Source organism: Larus michahellis, chromosome 12 (genome assembly GCF_964199755.1).
Source record: "Larus michahellis chromosome 12, bLarMic1.1, whole genome shotgun sequence".
Taxonomy (NCBI): Eukaryota; Metazoa; Chordata; class Aves; order Charadriiformes; family Laridae; genus Larus; species Larus michahellis.
The window spans coordinates 7731100-7747689 of NC_133907.1; the positions used below are offsets into that span (position 1 = coordinate 7731100).

A 16590-nucleotide genomic window follows, 5' to 3' on the forward strand; every position below is an offset into this window, starting at 1 on the left:
GTGTTGCTTTGACTTCAAAGATGCCAAGCAATTACTTGTTAACAATGAAATATGTGTAGGGATAAGTTTTCTATCCTGTTTGTCACTTGGAAAAAGTGATTGGCTGGGAAAAGTACTGTGAGGTGGCGGGTGTTATATCTGCAGTAGCGGTGTTACAGCATAATTGCCTCTGGACCTAAGGTTTTGCAGTGAAATGCAACTTCTGACCCTGAGCGGGGGCTTAGTGGTACCTTTCATATATCTAGAAACATACTTTGCTCTCCTTTTAGAGGTAGTAGGCCTTCTTGAAGAGAGCAGAGTATGTCTAATATGCAGCAAGATCTTTGTAAACAAAATGTAACTGCGCCAACTGCCTGTGTTTGAATTCTAGAGAATTTAGGGTATAGCACAGTAATTTACAGAGGTTGATAAATGACAGCTGGGAATGCGGCATGGATGACATTATTACCAAGAGGTTGGTCCTATTTACCAGAATTATTCAAACTGTGTCACAAGGCTGATGTTGTAACCCTGAGCACTTCTCTCCTGTGACTGTTATAGGATGTATTAGATATTACTCAATGATGGCCAGGGCAACAAGAGTGTGTTGGGGAGGGACCACAACTTGTTTCTCTGTACACCAATGAAATAAAATCGATATGCCCCTGTTATGTATAAACTGTGGGTGTTGGTGTAGAAGTCGAATAGCTGGTGGGGCTGTGGGTAAATCACTGTTCAATAAGTGCATCCCATTTCAGACCTATTTGGGTGGTGTTCATAGCAGGACAGCAACTGGGTTTTCAAGTGATCACACCTGTGGCAGCCTGGACCCTGGGCTGCCTGTGCAAAGGTCCCTGTCAGCAGCTGAGCCCCACCTCCAGCGTTGACATCTTGAAAATCTGCTGTGAGCTACGTGGCCTGAGCGTTAAAAACTTGTCTCCACGTAGTTTTGAAAAGTTATCTCCACATATTCACGGGCAGTTGCTCTCATCCACAGGCATGCGTCTCCCTCCTCACCCTTCAGTGCTGCGTTCGTTTCTCCTTCCACCTCTTGTCGGCTTTGGAGCCTTCGTGAGCTGCAGTCAGGCAGCACTCGCACGGAGCAGCCTTGCTTCAGTTCTCATCTCTGCACGCTCAGACTTGTTAATTTTACCAGTATTTTCCTTGCATTGGATTTCTTTCTGTTTCTAGAATACAACAAAAAACAACAGTTCTCTCCAATCTCTTTAATGAAAAAAAAAATATTATTTTATTGTTTGGTGTTAAGAGAACCCTCTCAGCCCATGACATCCAGCTGAAAAATCTAAACTTAGACAAAAATAATCAGAGACTGGTATGGCAATATGCAGATGGTACTGATTACAGTCCAGAATCTCTGTTCCACGGCTAATTTCCTAACGCCATCTCGCTATAATAAGTCAGTTTAAACATTTGCCTACTAGAAAATAAAAGCCTGTAGCTGTGTTTCTGCTGGTGTAAAGCAGCAGAGTTCTGGGGAGTAAATAAAAGCCAGATGATTTGCACTGTCTGAAGACCTGAAAAACAAGTGTACGTTTTACTCTTAATATATAAAATGAAGCATATGGCATTGTGTTACTTAAAAGGATTACCTAATTAATGTGATTACTAAATCAGTTTAAGTAGCAAGCTGAAAAATTGGACTGTCCTGTGTTGGTATTACTTGTATTTTAACTTTATTCATGTTTAAAAACCAGTTAAAATCATTAACTACTTAAACCAGGGATATTTCAGTGGTATCTCTGTAATGTAAACAAGGTCTTGGTGAAATAAAAGTGCAAGTGCTGTTTGTAGATAGAAGTTATTCCTATAGAAAATGTAGTTGATAGTATTTCTAAAATGAAATAATGCAAGAAATAGTACTGTAATCTATTTTATGGTCATAAAATGAGCGCTTCTAGAGAAGACAAAAGAACTGCAAAAAAGGCAAGTGAAGTTAGAGGATTTTATTAATAGTGTTAGATGTATGTTTGTGGTCTTTGTCTTGTTAGTTTGCATTTCTGTGATTGCCCGTGATCTGACCATGTGCTGTGCATTAAATGGTGTAGTTGATAAACGAGTCTATGAAATCTATATCTGCTAATATAATGAAAAAAAGAATCCAGAGTTAAGTTAATATGACCGGAGGAAGTAATGTGATTTGGAAGAGCCCTGTCACCATCTGCTTCACATCTGGGTGAGCAGATTGGGGACTGGTTCTCTACATTTGCTGCTTCTGCTCAAACAGGCTGACAGATGTGTGGACTTCGGGATTCTTTCCATGACTTGCCTTTCCTGCTCCTATTGATTATCAGGGCTGCAGATGCTGCCAAGGGTGTTAGCATCCTCCTTCTCCTCTAATGCCATTTAAATAATAGTGGGGCCCTTACTGCCACTTCATGACATGTTGCTTTGCAAGCAAAAGGCTAGCAAATTTGATCCTGACTTTTCCTAATGTTTTGTGTTGGCATTTTTGAGCTTTAAGTAGTACAGGTACTGGGTGAACAACGGTAAAGGGAAGAAGGTTAGAACTAAAGGCCTCTGAGATTTGCCCTACATAGAGCAGAAATGTATCGGGAGGACAAAATGGGGAAAATTTTGTTTGCATTTGGGTGGTGATTACATGCAGATTAAAACAATGACCTGCTCATAAAAAGAAAGATTACACAAGGAAGAAAAGTTCAGTTAAGATGCAACTCCTTTGTTCCACGAGATAAATCCGATTCAGCAAATTCTGCTTCTAGCCTGTATCTAACAGAAATGGGTGTATTGCAATAACTCTGTGTGCCTGTAAGGTGTGAAACACAGTTCATTTTAGTTGGTGTTTTTTAAAGAATTATCATTACTATTCTTTCTGCTAGCTTCTTTTCCCCTGTTTCCTTTAATTTCAGTAAATCTGTTAGGTAAACAACAATGCTAGTTAACTTAGTGAAACAAAATTATTCTTAGAGCATAAATGTACTGTCACCTTCATTTGCATGGAATAGTCAAGCAAGAGTGCAAAACAATATTAGCGTGTTTTTTCTTTTTTAAGAAAGGGTGAAAATGTCTTATTTTGGAATTCTCTAATGCTTCTGAAAACTCAGTCATTTAGTCTTGTCATGACAGTTTTTGGGGGTCTCCCACAAAAACACAAGGTGTACTTGAAGATCTGAAAATTCTGCATCTACTGTAGCATGACGATACCAACCCAGTTCTAAATAATGGAAGGGAAAATTAACTTATGCAATTTCTATAAAAATACATCAGCAGTGTCAATTAGGAAATTCACTCTTTGTTTCTAGGTATTTAGATTGTTAAGCCTAGTATTCGCTGCAGTAATTCATTCAGGGTGATTATAAACCTCTGTGCTGGCCTACGCTGATGGACTTCTGACTGCCAAATGTTGCCTTGTAGCACTTAATGGTTCCTTCATGGCCATTAAAATCTATTGTCTCCATGATTATCTGAACTCCAGGGAACCAGATAATGCTGTGGTACTATAATTGCATCGCTAAGCAAATACTGTTTGTAACTGGCTTGTATTCAAAATAGTCAAAGATACTAAAACCATATTTGTAGTTAATGGTTTGCTCAGTTCAGTTTCAAAAAGAAAAACTAATTTTTTTTCCATTGTCAAAAGCAACAACACCAGAAAACATTTTCTCCTACCATTTATTTTATGGCATGTTCACACGCTAGGGGCCTACAGGAGGAGATGTCTATGCTGAAGACCTTGCCAGTTCCAGTTGTTCCTCATTCAACAGCTAAAAATTACTGGCACTACAGAAGAGTCAGTAGGATAAATGGCGGGAGGTGAAAAGTTGCCAATGTAGGACACCACAGGACCTTATTTTATATGTTCCCTACATGTAAGCATTAGCCAGGAGGGCACATATAACTGCTGAAACCAGACTAGCAATCAAAGGCGAAGGAAAAGGAGCACATTTTAAAGCATCTGAAGGATTTCAGTTGGGTAAACTGAGCATCAAAAATAGATGCCTGCCTAGTGCGTGGCTTAGGCTGCTGCCAGGAATAAAAAGAGCAAACTAAGCTTCAGAGACAATCAGATTATGGTGGACGAGGGGGGACGGCAAGCTGGACAGGCTTGCTTTTGGTCCCACTTGAAGGAGTTTGGCTGCCATCTGTTACATGCACCAGGCTGAGCTCTGGTTATAGTCCCACTGATTAGCAAAAGCAAATGAGCTGACAAAAGCTTGGGCAGCCTTTTCGTTTGTCAGGCTGGCAGCTCTGAACTTCCTTTCATGTCAGTCGCATCCTCAGGATTCCTGCCCGGGTCTGCCGCTCCCTCTGGTCGAGTGCTGGGTCTTGGTCCCAAACACCCACGAAATAGGTGCTTTGCTGCAGGCACTCCACACCGATGCTTTCTGAGCTCTGCTGCCTGCCCGTGGGCTTCTGGGTGCATGTGGTCCAGAAATAATACCATTCCTATGGTCACCTTTGCAGCGCGCGTGGTCAACTTAAAACCTGTGCTCACCTTAAGGCTTTGTCCATTATAATATTTTATTTTTCTGTCACTGTCTATTGAAGCATTTGCTTTTTAAAATTCAGTGCTAATTCGTCAGAGTTGGTCCCATTCTGTGTCAGCAAACACAGTGCTGCTCTTCCTCCTCAGCCTGTGGAAGTGCTGGAAATGCTGAAGTCAAGGATGTGGAAGGAAGGGGGAGAGAGTCTGTCAGCAATTACTTCTGAGCAGGGAAATGGTATTGATGTAACATTGCACTAACCATTACTCTTCTATGTACAGTTTTTTATAAGTCAAGGAAAAAATGTCAGTATAATTTAGCAAACTTCAGAAAAAAATCCTTATTTTGAGTATGTTCTTGCAGAAGAGGGACTTTGTGCAGCTACAGTATTGCCTCTTTAACGTAGCCTGATGAAGTGAAGTGAAGGGAAAGGAAGGACGCATCTTCTGTAGTGTGACTGTCTTTTGTTAAATACTTGAAAGGAAAAATGCTGCGTAGTAGTATGAAATGCAATCTCAGAGCAGTGCTGTAAAATCTATATTGATCTTGGTTTCAGAGTGGTTATTCATCTCATTCAGAGCAAGCAGCTTTGATCTACTTGCAGGCCTGGCCTAGAACTTGGGAGGTTTTGCTTCTATTCCTAATTCTGCCTCTGGATTGTGGAATAATCTTGGAAAGAACAGCACTGCTGTGTCTCTTTAAAAACAAAAACACCGTGCACTTTTCAAGCAAATACTGCAATTTCAAAGCCTTTCTCCCCCCGGTTTGCTGTGAATATGGCATGAGTCAAACTCTTCTGCTGAGCCCACTGCAGCAGCGTCCCCTCTCTGGTGGTGGGATCTGCTCTGCCTGCTGTCTGAGCAGACTTTCCCCCAAACAGTTTGCATGGTTTTGACACAGGAGACAGGCTGCAGAGCTCATGCCGGTGATATTTTCCAGGTCTTTCATTCCTTCCATGGTAATTAGAGATAAAAGGAGCTCGATAGGTTCATGAGCTACTTTTGGTTTGGTTGGTTTTCTTAATGATGAGCTTTTATTCCTATTTTTATACTAAAGACAGTTTTCTTGTGTTTCGGGTTTTTTTTATCTGTGTTATAAAGCAGAAGTTCAGCATCTATTACTATTATTTTCCAATGGATGTTGTTTCTGCTTTCTTTAGCCGAGGAAGTGTTTGCTTTTTGCTTCCTTCCCAAGTTTCCAACTACAATTAGAAGTGCTTCAGTTCTTTTTCATGTAGTACTACAGGCGGCTTAGGAAGCTATAACCCTGACTGAATAGCTGAATTAAGTGGCTGAGTAGTTAGTTATTTGTGCCTTTTCTTTGCATGTTGATATGTTGTGAAATAGGTGCTCATGGAATACTGCAGAATATTACTGGCAAAAGATTCTTTCCAGGGTGTTATTTTAACTGAATAGTAACAGAGAGAATCCAGGGGAAGAAATTTTCTCTATTAGGATGCCCACAAAAGTGAAAATCTCTCTACCTGGACAGAACTGAGGCACTCTGGCCTCTCTGCATGCTTCCATATGCCCAAAACGCGATACGAAAGCAAATGTCAGATTAAAAATATTAGAAGCAGAGACGTTAGGAGCCAGGTCCCCAGCAGCTGGTGAAATGCTGGCTGCAGTTGTGAATCTGCCACCACAGCCCTTGCTTTGCCAGCTGTTGCCTCCACTGCTGGCAAATAGTTCAGTAAAATCACTTGAGATTCACGCCGGCACGCTCCGGCACTTCTCGTCTCTTGGGTTTATGGAAGCTCCTGTTAGTCAGGACCAACCCTGAACTGTGAAACGAGGGTCTAGCGGGGACTCTTGGTCCCTGAGTGAAGGCCATGGGGATGGGGGTGTCCGGGCTGGGTGTGACCAGGGTCCCTGGGCACTGCCACGGGAGGACAGTGTCGGACGGATACGGCCCCGCGTTGCACAGTGCCTGCTGAGGCTTCTGTGCTGTTATGCGAAATCCTTGCAGGAGTGGAAAAGATCAGGGTAAATAATGGAAAGCTGGGGTAATTTTGCTGTGCAAAGCTAAGGGGGGATTTTGAAAGCTGTGCTCTAAAAACGTTCTGCTTTCCTCGTCTTAAAAAGGAATTTAAAAGATGAAACATAACACTGGAGATCTGTGCTGTGGAAGACAGGCTTTTTAGTCAGGTTGTGTTGGTATCTGGGGTTTTGTTTCTGTTAAAGTGAGATGTGAAGGGCATAATATTGACTAGACTATTACAATTATCATTTGAAATAATTTCAATTTTACACTGAAACTGACAATCTAAAGATTCTAATTTAGCAAGTCACTTTGAGACTGTCAGTTTTTCACAGTTATAATTAAGTAGATCTAAATTCATCCTTGAAATCGGTGGTGGTGATTGACAGGGAAATCGGATATGTATTCTAGCCAAAGTAGGGAAGAGAAGCTCAAGCTGAGGGGGAGCTGTACGGTTTACCTCTCGACAAGCCTCCTCTTGTTTACTGGGGTTTCACACCACATCATCTGTGATTCAGTCTCCCATCCACAAAATACATACAAGAAAGATTTTTTTTTTTTTCCTCTTGTTTCTCTTGTCTTCTGTAAAGCAGGAGCCTTCTCCTCCTCTCTGCATATACAGTATTAGGGATTTTCACCTCAGCTGTACTATCAAAGTGCCACCATAATACAAAATCATAAAACATACTTTTAAGAGGAAAGATTTTTTCACATCTAAAGTGTGATGGCCGTGTGTGTACACACGGGGGAATTATTTGTGAGAATTTTGAGGCGGGGGGAAATGTGATTAAGAGCCATATTGTTTCTGGGTAAAAAGAGTTGGAAACACAAGGATAAGGAGCCTGGCTCAGCTGTGATTTATAAGTATTCAAGCCGGGCTTAAGGTAACCTGCAGACAATAGAGGAGGAGTGCAAGCAGAAACTGCACCATGGAGAGTAGGCGGCAAGGCCAGGAACAGCGTTGGAAAAATGAATGAAATAAGTTATGACTGCAAAGCCCTGTGGGGAGTTTGGCAAGCCAGGAAACGAAATCAGGCCTCGCAGTTTCCATTTTCTTTCCCATTTAGCTCTGAGACAAAAGCATAATATATTAATATATAACTTTGTCTCAAGTTTTATTGATTTTTTTTTTTGTTGTTGTGTATTGCTTTTTTACTTTTAATGGGAAGGTAAGACACCCTTGACATGTCCACTGGGCGAAGCAGTCAAAAACCTGGGCCGCTGCCTGACTCTGGCAGCTGTGGAGAACATAAAATTTGCGCTGCCTTCAATGAGGAACGACAGGAAAGAAAATCAGACGTGCAGGTCTGATGGATGAGTGGCAGCTTGTATTTAGCTCTGGAAGACAACAGGGTCTCTAACCAAGCTGCACTCTGTGTGGTCCTCCCTGAGGCACCACGTTTCAGAGTCAGTTTATTAAAGAGCGAGGTCACCATGATTAATTGTACAACCAGTATAACTTCTTTGCTGTGCTGGATAATCACTGTTTTATGCTTCTTTTCGTAGTGGATGTAAAGGCAAGTGTTGCACGGGATAATGTGGCCGTTTCTTCCCCGAAGACAATGGAGCCGAGCCCCGTTGCCGATGCGGGCGGGCAGAGCCTCGGGAGCGCTGCCAGGAGAGAGCAGCCATCTGCTAAAGCCCGCTCTGTTTTCACATTCTCATGGTCTGTACCAGGGCGTACTGAAGATCCAGCTACAGATTCATCAGTTGGATCGGCAAAACTTGATGTCAGCTCGGAGGCGCCCGGAGCAAACAAAGCAGCGAGTGAGAGCGCGGAGGTTCCCGCAGCAGCTGCGCGGGAGGAAGGAGCACATAAAAACCTGACCCGGGCCCCGCCGGCAGCCTCGCTTCACGACATCGATCTCGCAGCATCGGTGACACCTGAGGGAGAGGATGCGGCCGCCTCAAAGCCAAAGCAAGTAACCTTCTTTGACAGGATCTTCAAACTGGAGAAGGGAAAGGAAAGGAGTAAAACGCAAATTGATACCCAGGAGGAAAGGCAGACTTCAGACCTTCCCGACGGGCGCGTCACAGCGAAAGAGGCTGCTGGATTACAGAGTGCGTCCAACGCTGTCCCACAGGGGAAGGCAAGTGCTTGAGTAGGAATATCCATTTCGCTCTTAATGAAACCTCTTAGGAATATTAATAGCGCAGGACAACTTGATGTCGTGATGGCTGTGTGAATGAATCTTGAAATGATTGCAGGTAACCCCCCCCGCAGGGGTGGCTGAATGGAGGTATGGGAGAAGGACCTGTGGCGGAGTGGCAACAGCTCGGATGCCTGCCTCGTGACTACATGCTGGCAGCTGCCCTCAAGATTAAATTCATTCGAAATTCTCTGAAAGATTTGGGCAAGATAGCTGTGTTCATGCTCCAAATGCCAGGCTGACAAACAGCAGCCAGCTACAAATGAAAGTAAACACACCTGAAAGTGAAATCCTATCTTATGCTTTGCTTTAGGAGCTTGGAGTTTGGTGCTGGATGGTTTTTAAGAAGTTCTTTAGCATATTTTGTGCCATTCTTGAAACAGTCACTCTTCCTGAGCAATAGCTTGTTGCATACCCTGCATACCAGAATAAGGAATATTACACAGTACCACTTTTTGTGCTCTTAGCTACTGTGATTTTTTTTTCAAGGAAATGTTAGCCCCGTAGAATTGACGTTACAGGATGAGAACGTGATAAAGAAATTAAATAACTTATCTGAGAGAGCACACTAACCAAAGAAAGGAGATGAAAACAGATGTGAGCTTAGATTTTACACTTCCTACAAAGTTTGATACCAACAAATAGACTATAGGAATAATTTTCAGGTAATTAACTACTGAAAAAGTCCATCCCCCTGTCTGGGAATACGTGGCATAACTCTTACTGGTTTCACTGGTGCGGTGCCAGTACACACTACCTCGTGGTCTAGTTCAAATCCTGTCCAAGGCTGGAACAGGAGGGACAAACTAGCTGCATGGCCCCCTCATCAGAACCTATTTGTAAATGCCATTTTAGTAGTAACTGTTTTTACTGGCCTAGTTCAGGCTTACAAATTAGACTGTCGTGTGATCCCATTCTTTGAATGGTGTTGAACATCATTCACAAGGTGCTCACTGCTTGCACTGACAACGTTGCGGGTCGTCTCCAAAAATCTCTTCAATGTCTGTTGTTCTACCTTGTCTTCTCTATCTTATGTCCCTTACGTTTGAAGATCACATTTCTTGTATAAACTTATGAATGGTAATATTTTCCTGAGGATTCCTTTGTTAAGACTAAACAGTTGCATTTTTGACCGTTGCCCTTCAAGAGCAGCACCCGTCACTGATATTTCAGACAGCTACATATGCACATCTCAAGAATCTGTAATCTCAACCTAGCAGAATATCGAGGTGTTTGCTACATAAACAGAACAGGGTGAATAATTCAGAATGAATAATCTGTCAGCGTATACTGGCACTTCTATTTGTAGCTTATAAGACTGAAGCTTTTCAGCACTTGAAATTCCTGCAGATATTTTTCACTAATCCACACAAAGAATAAGTTTTTCCTGTGGCTCAGAAGAATTGTTACTTTTACAATCGAGTCCAAAATTCATAATTTCCCATTTTGCTGTGGTTGTAAAGTACAGAGGTCACAGTTCGTGCTGTTGCAGTAGTAGTGTGAGGCTCTAATGAAATAACAATCTGAAGTAGCTTTAACCAGAAGTCAGAGTTAAACATTCGCTGGTAGCAAACAGTCATACTGGGAAAGCTCAAGTAAGGAAGTGTTTGTAATGAGCAACTACCAGGGGATGGGACAAGATAATCTAAATCTTATTCTGCCGGTTCAAATAGATACTAGAAGTACCGTTCATTCAGATCAAGCTTTTTTTATATCAATAATGCTTAGCTTTCTTATTAATTTTGAACTCTGTTCCACTCTTCATCTTTTACCCATCCACATCCTGAACCCCACTAATGGGAATAACCTGGAAATCCCAGGCACTCCTCAGCTGCAGGTTATGTTTGGTATGTGTGTAAGTGTTTGCAGGATCCCAGACCACACAACAGCTTTTTGGCGCCTGGGGACCTGCTTGAGGACAGGTGTCCTGTGTCACAGAAGTGCCTGTACATCTCTTACACGTGTGCTTAAAGCTGTACCACGGAGAGTCTTGGAGGGCTCACAAAATCGAGGTTCAAGTTGCTCAGTGTAAATGAGTGGCGGAACTGTACCACAGGGGAGAGTGAAATTTTAACCTTACCCTTGAATTTCTGGACTGTAATTTTTTGTCTTTGATTCTTCAAATATGAAAAGGAGTATATGTTGGGGGCAGAGAGGACTTAAGGACCTTCCCCCGGAAAAATGCGTCAACTAAACATTTCTGATATGTTGCCAAACTTGCTTTAACTCAATTTCTAAAACAAAGGCTGTGTCTCTGCCTTGCAGCACAGTTGCCTTCTGTTCCCTCTGAGGTTGCTAGTTCTCATGTAGGATGGGAGAATGACCAAGTCTAATTTAATTGCTGTTACTGTAGTAACTAAAACTGTTACCAAATAATCATACTAAAAATCCAGATATTGCTGCCAACAGTTTCTTTTTTCTTTTTTTTTGGTGGATTATGACTTGTAGTATCTGTAAAAGCTAAAAGCAAAGCAAAGTTTCCCTGAATTGAGTGCCAACACAAAACAAACAGCGTTGCTGGTAAGTAAGAGAGAGGCTCCACAGTTGTAGCTAAAGAGCTGCACAAACATTCTGTGTTTGGTGAACCACTCTTTATTTTTGTGGTCTACAAAACTACATTCAGAACACAGCATAATTAAAACAAGGACAGAATTCATGAATTCATGAAGCATTTACTATGTAAGCCAAAGAAAAGATAAATTATATGCCTGAAATGTTTCACTGAGCCATGATTCATAGAAACAAAAGTGCTGGCAGGAATACATTCTCTTGATATGTTTTTCTAATGACTGAACTGAAACTACAGTATAAGTATTTAAGGTGTTTATTACCCCCCAAATTTGGCTCCTCGAAGAAATGAATTGAACGTACGTACTATCTGTTAACTTCTAATCCTGACTTTCTTCTGTTATTTCTAGAGGGTTTTCTTTCACTATTTGCCTCCAGGGCTTTGGGCAGTATGTTATGCAGTGAGCTGCTACAGAAGTTTTTGTGGTTATTTGACTAGGGCTCTGAAAATGTGGTATTGTAGGACTCCACATTCTCTCTCCCTGATTTATATACTGATGGCCTGAGTCTCTGCTCTTTCCTGCAGCAGTATTCCCATGAAAGCGCAAGGTGGGATCACAGCATCCATCAAAGTCTGGATCCGAGTTGTATCTCGGTGGCTAATGGCAGCCTTGGCTTGGGAATCCTGGCGTAGGGTCCCTCATGCGGTAGTGGGTTGTTATGGGGCCCATTCGTGCTCTGCAAGTCAGAGTTCCGGGATTTTTGGGTGGTGTTGCGGCTCAAGCTCTGCATGGTCTGCAGCAGCTTGCACATCTACTGGGCTTTAGCAGGGACGTACCCTGGAAGAGCCAGCACTGACAGTGGTGGTGCCTGTCACCTCTCCAGCTGTCCCAGGTGGTATCTGCTGCTGGTAACGGCCGTGTTCACGCAAGCTTAGCAAAAAGATCTCTTCCTCTTAAACAGAGGACAGCCCAACACCAGAGCTTGGGCTTGTGTGTGTAAAATAAAGTTTGCTTATTTTTGTTTGATAACATCAAGTAGTGAAGAGTTTGATAGCATCAAGTACTTCGGTAATGAAGCCAGTTTTGTTTAGCAACGTATCTTCTGCCTCCTGCTGCTTTGGTCTCTTTGTTGCCCTGTTAATATCTGAAATAGAGCCAGCATTTTTCATATGACCAGAGGTCTTTAGATGGCATCCCTGGAAGCAGGGCTGCTGAAGCTGGTGTGGCCACGCATGTTCCGCAAGGGACATATTGTTCTTGGAGCCACTCTGGCCTGTAACTGGCAGCTGGACAAAGTGGTGTGTTAGAGCCTTGTAAAAAAACTTCTAAATAGCCTGTTGAAGCACTCTGAACTACTGTGCTGTGTTTCTTCCTGGGTAAACTTGGAAAACAGTGGGTGGAGAATTAGAAGTCTGTTCTTGCAAGTAAAACCTTGCATATTTTAACTCCTTAAATGCTGCATGGAGACTGGCCACTCTGTGCTCATCTTCCCTGATGTTGAATTAACCCTCTGAAGATTTAACTCGCTTGTGCATCTTTAGTCTGCTCCTTCCATTAGTGACCTACAGAAATGTATGTCCTCTGCAAATCCTGTACAAATATTGTTTTCAAATATCCTGCTACAGGGAAAAGCTCTCAAGAGTACAATTTAAAATTTTCCTAGTAAAACCAGCACTGAACAAGTACATCTAATTGGCATGTCAGGAAAATATCCTTGGTGTCACTCAGACCTCCAGGCAGTCTGAGAGCAGTGATTCAAAGATACTTTTTACTGGAGACACCTAGTTTTATCCGTTCATCCGTTTTATCTTTTGTCCTTTTTTTTTTTTTTTCCTCTGGAGTGACCTGGGCATCCAGTATCTTAACTGCTGCTTCTCTAGTCACTGTCTCCTAAGTGACCGGGTGTTTAAGGCTGTCTAAATAGTTGGGGATGATAACTTCTGCTAAAGAAATGTGGTGCTGCCATGATTGCCCATTCAACACTGTCCCAAATCTCCTACCGAAGTCGAGGCCACCATCGCGCTAGTCACAATTTACTTTAATAATAATTGACAGATCCAGCCCTGCACTCACAATGTAGACAGACAGACAAAAGGGAGGAGGATTACTGGTAACAGACCTGGATATCACTAGCCAGACGTAGTGCTGTTGAAGTATTAAAAAAGGAAATGCTGAACGGGACATGGGGACTTCTCTCAAGCTCCTCTCTCATGCACAACGTCTGTGTTGGCTTTACCTGTGCAGGATCAAGGCGAAAGTGGCCAGAATGGCTGGTAAATTCAGCGTAAAGGGGTGCCAAGCTCTCCAAAACTGGTCTGAGGAGATGTTTTTAAAAAACAGACCCTTGGTTAGATGTTTAAACAGAAACTGAGTCTATTACATACTTGTGAGTGGTTGAGCACTGGAAAACTGTTTTTGGGCTCTGGGAACTGTAATTCCAGGAAAAGAGGAGGCAGCTCCATCTGGCTCAGAAGAATTACTTTGGGTTGTGGCTTTTTCCATTCTTTTAATCTGTATCATGTTTGTGTTTGCTAGATAAAAATTATTTCTGGAATTGCAGAATAGGAATCTGCAGAGTATCGGAAGCAATCTTTGTATGGTACAATCAGACACTGGGCCATCAAAGGCCAAAATCTCAGCGTTTGTTCCTATTCACAAGTTCAGCCTTGAAAAGAGAAAAGCAGTGTTGTTTGGGATGCTGTGTGCAACTTTACTTGTGTTTGTTATACTTGGTAGCCGAGAACAATGTTCCTCCAACCAATGGCAAATGCTGAATATATTAGAAAAGAGGGGAAAGAGATGTATAAATGCTCGATTGTTCTGAATATGTAGGCTGGAGAAGTATGGTTGGAATTAGGGTTGTGATTCTCAGAACAACATAATGCAAGTCACAAATGTTACTTCGGCATTCCACTGGAAATTAAGCAAGCTAGGAGTGAGGAAACTCTGCCCTCTTTTTTTAGGAGATAGATGCCTGCAACCGAGAAGACCTACGGCAGGACTCGGCAGGTGTCAACGGTCTCACTGCTGAGCAACCTGAAAAGGCAGAGGTAAAACAAGACAAACCCCAGCCAGCTGCTGCAGTAGACAACTCCGTCATGAGCTTCCTTAAAACATTGGTAAGCTTTCGCCTTTCCTTTTCATCTCTAGGCTATGCTTTAGATTGCTTATAAAAATCTCCTGTGGGGATTTTCAGGGGAACTAAATGTAACATGTTCGCTGTCGTGCGCGCTGAGAAGTAATGAAGCCAAGCAGGTGCCTTGGAGGATGTCTTGAGAGTGATAGAGATATGTAGGTACAGCGCGGTCATGATCAAATGATGATGACCTACTCTGGAAACTTCCTCTTCTGCACAGGTATTTGTAGACCTGGAGATATTTAGCTGTCTTAAATATTTTCTGATAGAAACTTTTTGTATAAATCTCTAAAAGTTCATTTTTATGGACTAATTGGGTGCATAAGCCTGAATAATATATCTTTTGTCCAGATGTTGTTCATTTTAGCTGTTGACTTCAAGTTGCTATCAAGAAACACTTATAAACTTTCCCACATGGGGAGGAAAAGCAGTATTTGTACTTCTTCACCTTTGTGCTAGAAAAAACTGCTAGTGTCAAACAGATGAGCTTTCAGATTTTTTGAAAGACTGAGTTGGGTGTGACTGGGGTTTTTTTTCTCAAATATATTTAAGGTCTCCCCGAGCAAAGCTGAAGCCAAAAGTGACTCTGAAGACAAGGTAGGCAGATTCCTCATTCTGTCACTGATCACTAGATGTTTTCGACACGGGTATTTCCTCTTTGTTGTGTTGCTTTTTCCCCAATTGATTGTATCATTTGAAGTAATTTAAAATATTTGTCCCCTCAGTAAATCTGAAAGAAAGATGATTATAAACAATGCAATTCTTCATATCGTATGTTACAATCAAGATCTGAACTGTAGCGTTTTCTGTAAGGTTGATGATAACCTGACAATGAATGCTTTTGGTTGTTCCTCTTGGCTTGTCCTTGATATAAAAAGCACAGGTCCCCGCAGTAAAATCCTCTCAAATCCACAGAAAACAGCATTTGCTTGTAGAGCTGTACAAAGCTTCTGGTTCTTCTTTCCAGTAGTGTATATGTGTGCCTCCCTTATCTCCCTGCACACCTGCTGGAGCTGCCGTGCCCTGCTGGGGAGGACACGTGAGGTCCCCCTGCTTGTGGAAGCTCGGTGGGCAGGAGCCTGCTCCCACCCTCCTGCCCTGTGGGGCACCCACAGCTACTGCTGGTTCTCCCCTTGGGGTGCAGGAGGACGGGCAAGGATGAGCTTCCTGCTGAAATCAAAAACCAGGGAGAGATCCCAGCACTTCCTCTCCGAGACGCTCCTGGCTGAAGCACCCCTGCAGGGGGTTACATGCTCCTCCGTGTACCAGGCAGATGTGGCCCCTTGCTTTCCTTTTAACAAACCATTTGTTCTCGGCTTCTGCTGGCAAGAGGAAACTTTCTAGCATCCATGAGCAGTGATGGTCCTTTATATGTGGATTCAGAGAAGCTTCACTATTTTTATCTTTTATTTGTTATCAGAGATATTGAGAATATCAAATTGATCCAATGTATTTGTCAAACTTTAAGGAGGAAAAAAAAACACTGCGGGGAAAATATAAACTATAAAAATTTGAAGTTGAAAACATTATCTTTTAAAATGGAAAAATGTAGGTATTCAAAGGCCTCTCCTTTCCCTTCTTGTCCTGTTAAGTTAGTGACAAAACTTAAAATAGTTTCAGCAGAAGCACAACTGAGATGATTTGTATCAAGCTGCCTTCTGTCTTCTGGTGTCTCGGTGGACTACAGACATATCATTGTCTGAAAAACTGGGAACTACCAGATTAAATGTCCTTAGACATTGTTATGACTAAAATAACTAAAGCTTTTCTTGCAATGCCTGTGATAAAATTTAATTAATGCATAAAGAATAAAACCCTAAGAAAGGAAATAGTCTTTCCATGCAACTATTAGGTAGCCAAAATCACTGTTGGCATCAACATTTTTGTTTTCATCCTATTTTTTTATCCCTTTTGTCCAATTTGATTTTATATAGCCTGTTACTAAAATGAAGTCAGTCTTTCCAGAAAGCTTGATGAGTGCATGGGGGATACACATTATTCCCTGATTATAGCTCAGTAACTCTGGGACTGAGGTCTTCTAAGATATCCAGAAAAGGTAGTTATCAAATTGCACTGTTCCAGGGAGACTTGTCGCTCTTTCAACAACTTGTGAAAAATCCAGTTGTTCAGTCCCGTTCGCATACCTGGCTTTATCAAACACACCCATGTGCTTCTATAGCAGGTGACTGTGGGTGCAGGTGTGCTGTAATTTGGAAACAAATATGCTGTTTGGGTTTGGTTTGCTATCACACCTGCGAGGGTAAACAAATCCAGATGACTAGCAGGATGTGCAAACCCATTATATAGAGGTTAAATGGGAGCTGTTTTTTTACGAAGAATTCCTTTATCTTCACTAGTGTTTTCCTGATAGA

General features: G+C 42.2%; 1 protein-coding gene across 4 annotated transcripts in view; it reads left to right on the plus strand.

The window, feature by feature from the left end:
• BCAS1 (brain enriched myelin associated protein 1) overlaps window positions 1–16590 on the plus strand; it is a 50597-nt gene that overhangs the window by 1523 nt on the left and 32484 nt on the right. For all 4 annotated transcript variants that reach the window (XM_074605285.1, XM_074605284.1, XM_074605286.1 and 1 more), the window contains exons 3-5: window positions 7929–8512; window positions 14046–14201; window positions 14771–14815. In XM_074605285.1, the coding sequence (XP_074461386.1) occupies window positions 7929–8512; window positions 14046–14201; window positions 14771–14815 (785 nt within the window). The remainder of the gene's footprint in view (window positions 1–7928; window positions 8513–14045; window positions 14202–14770; window positions 14816–16590) is intronic.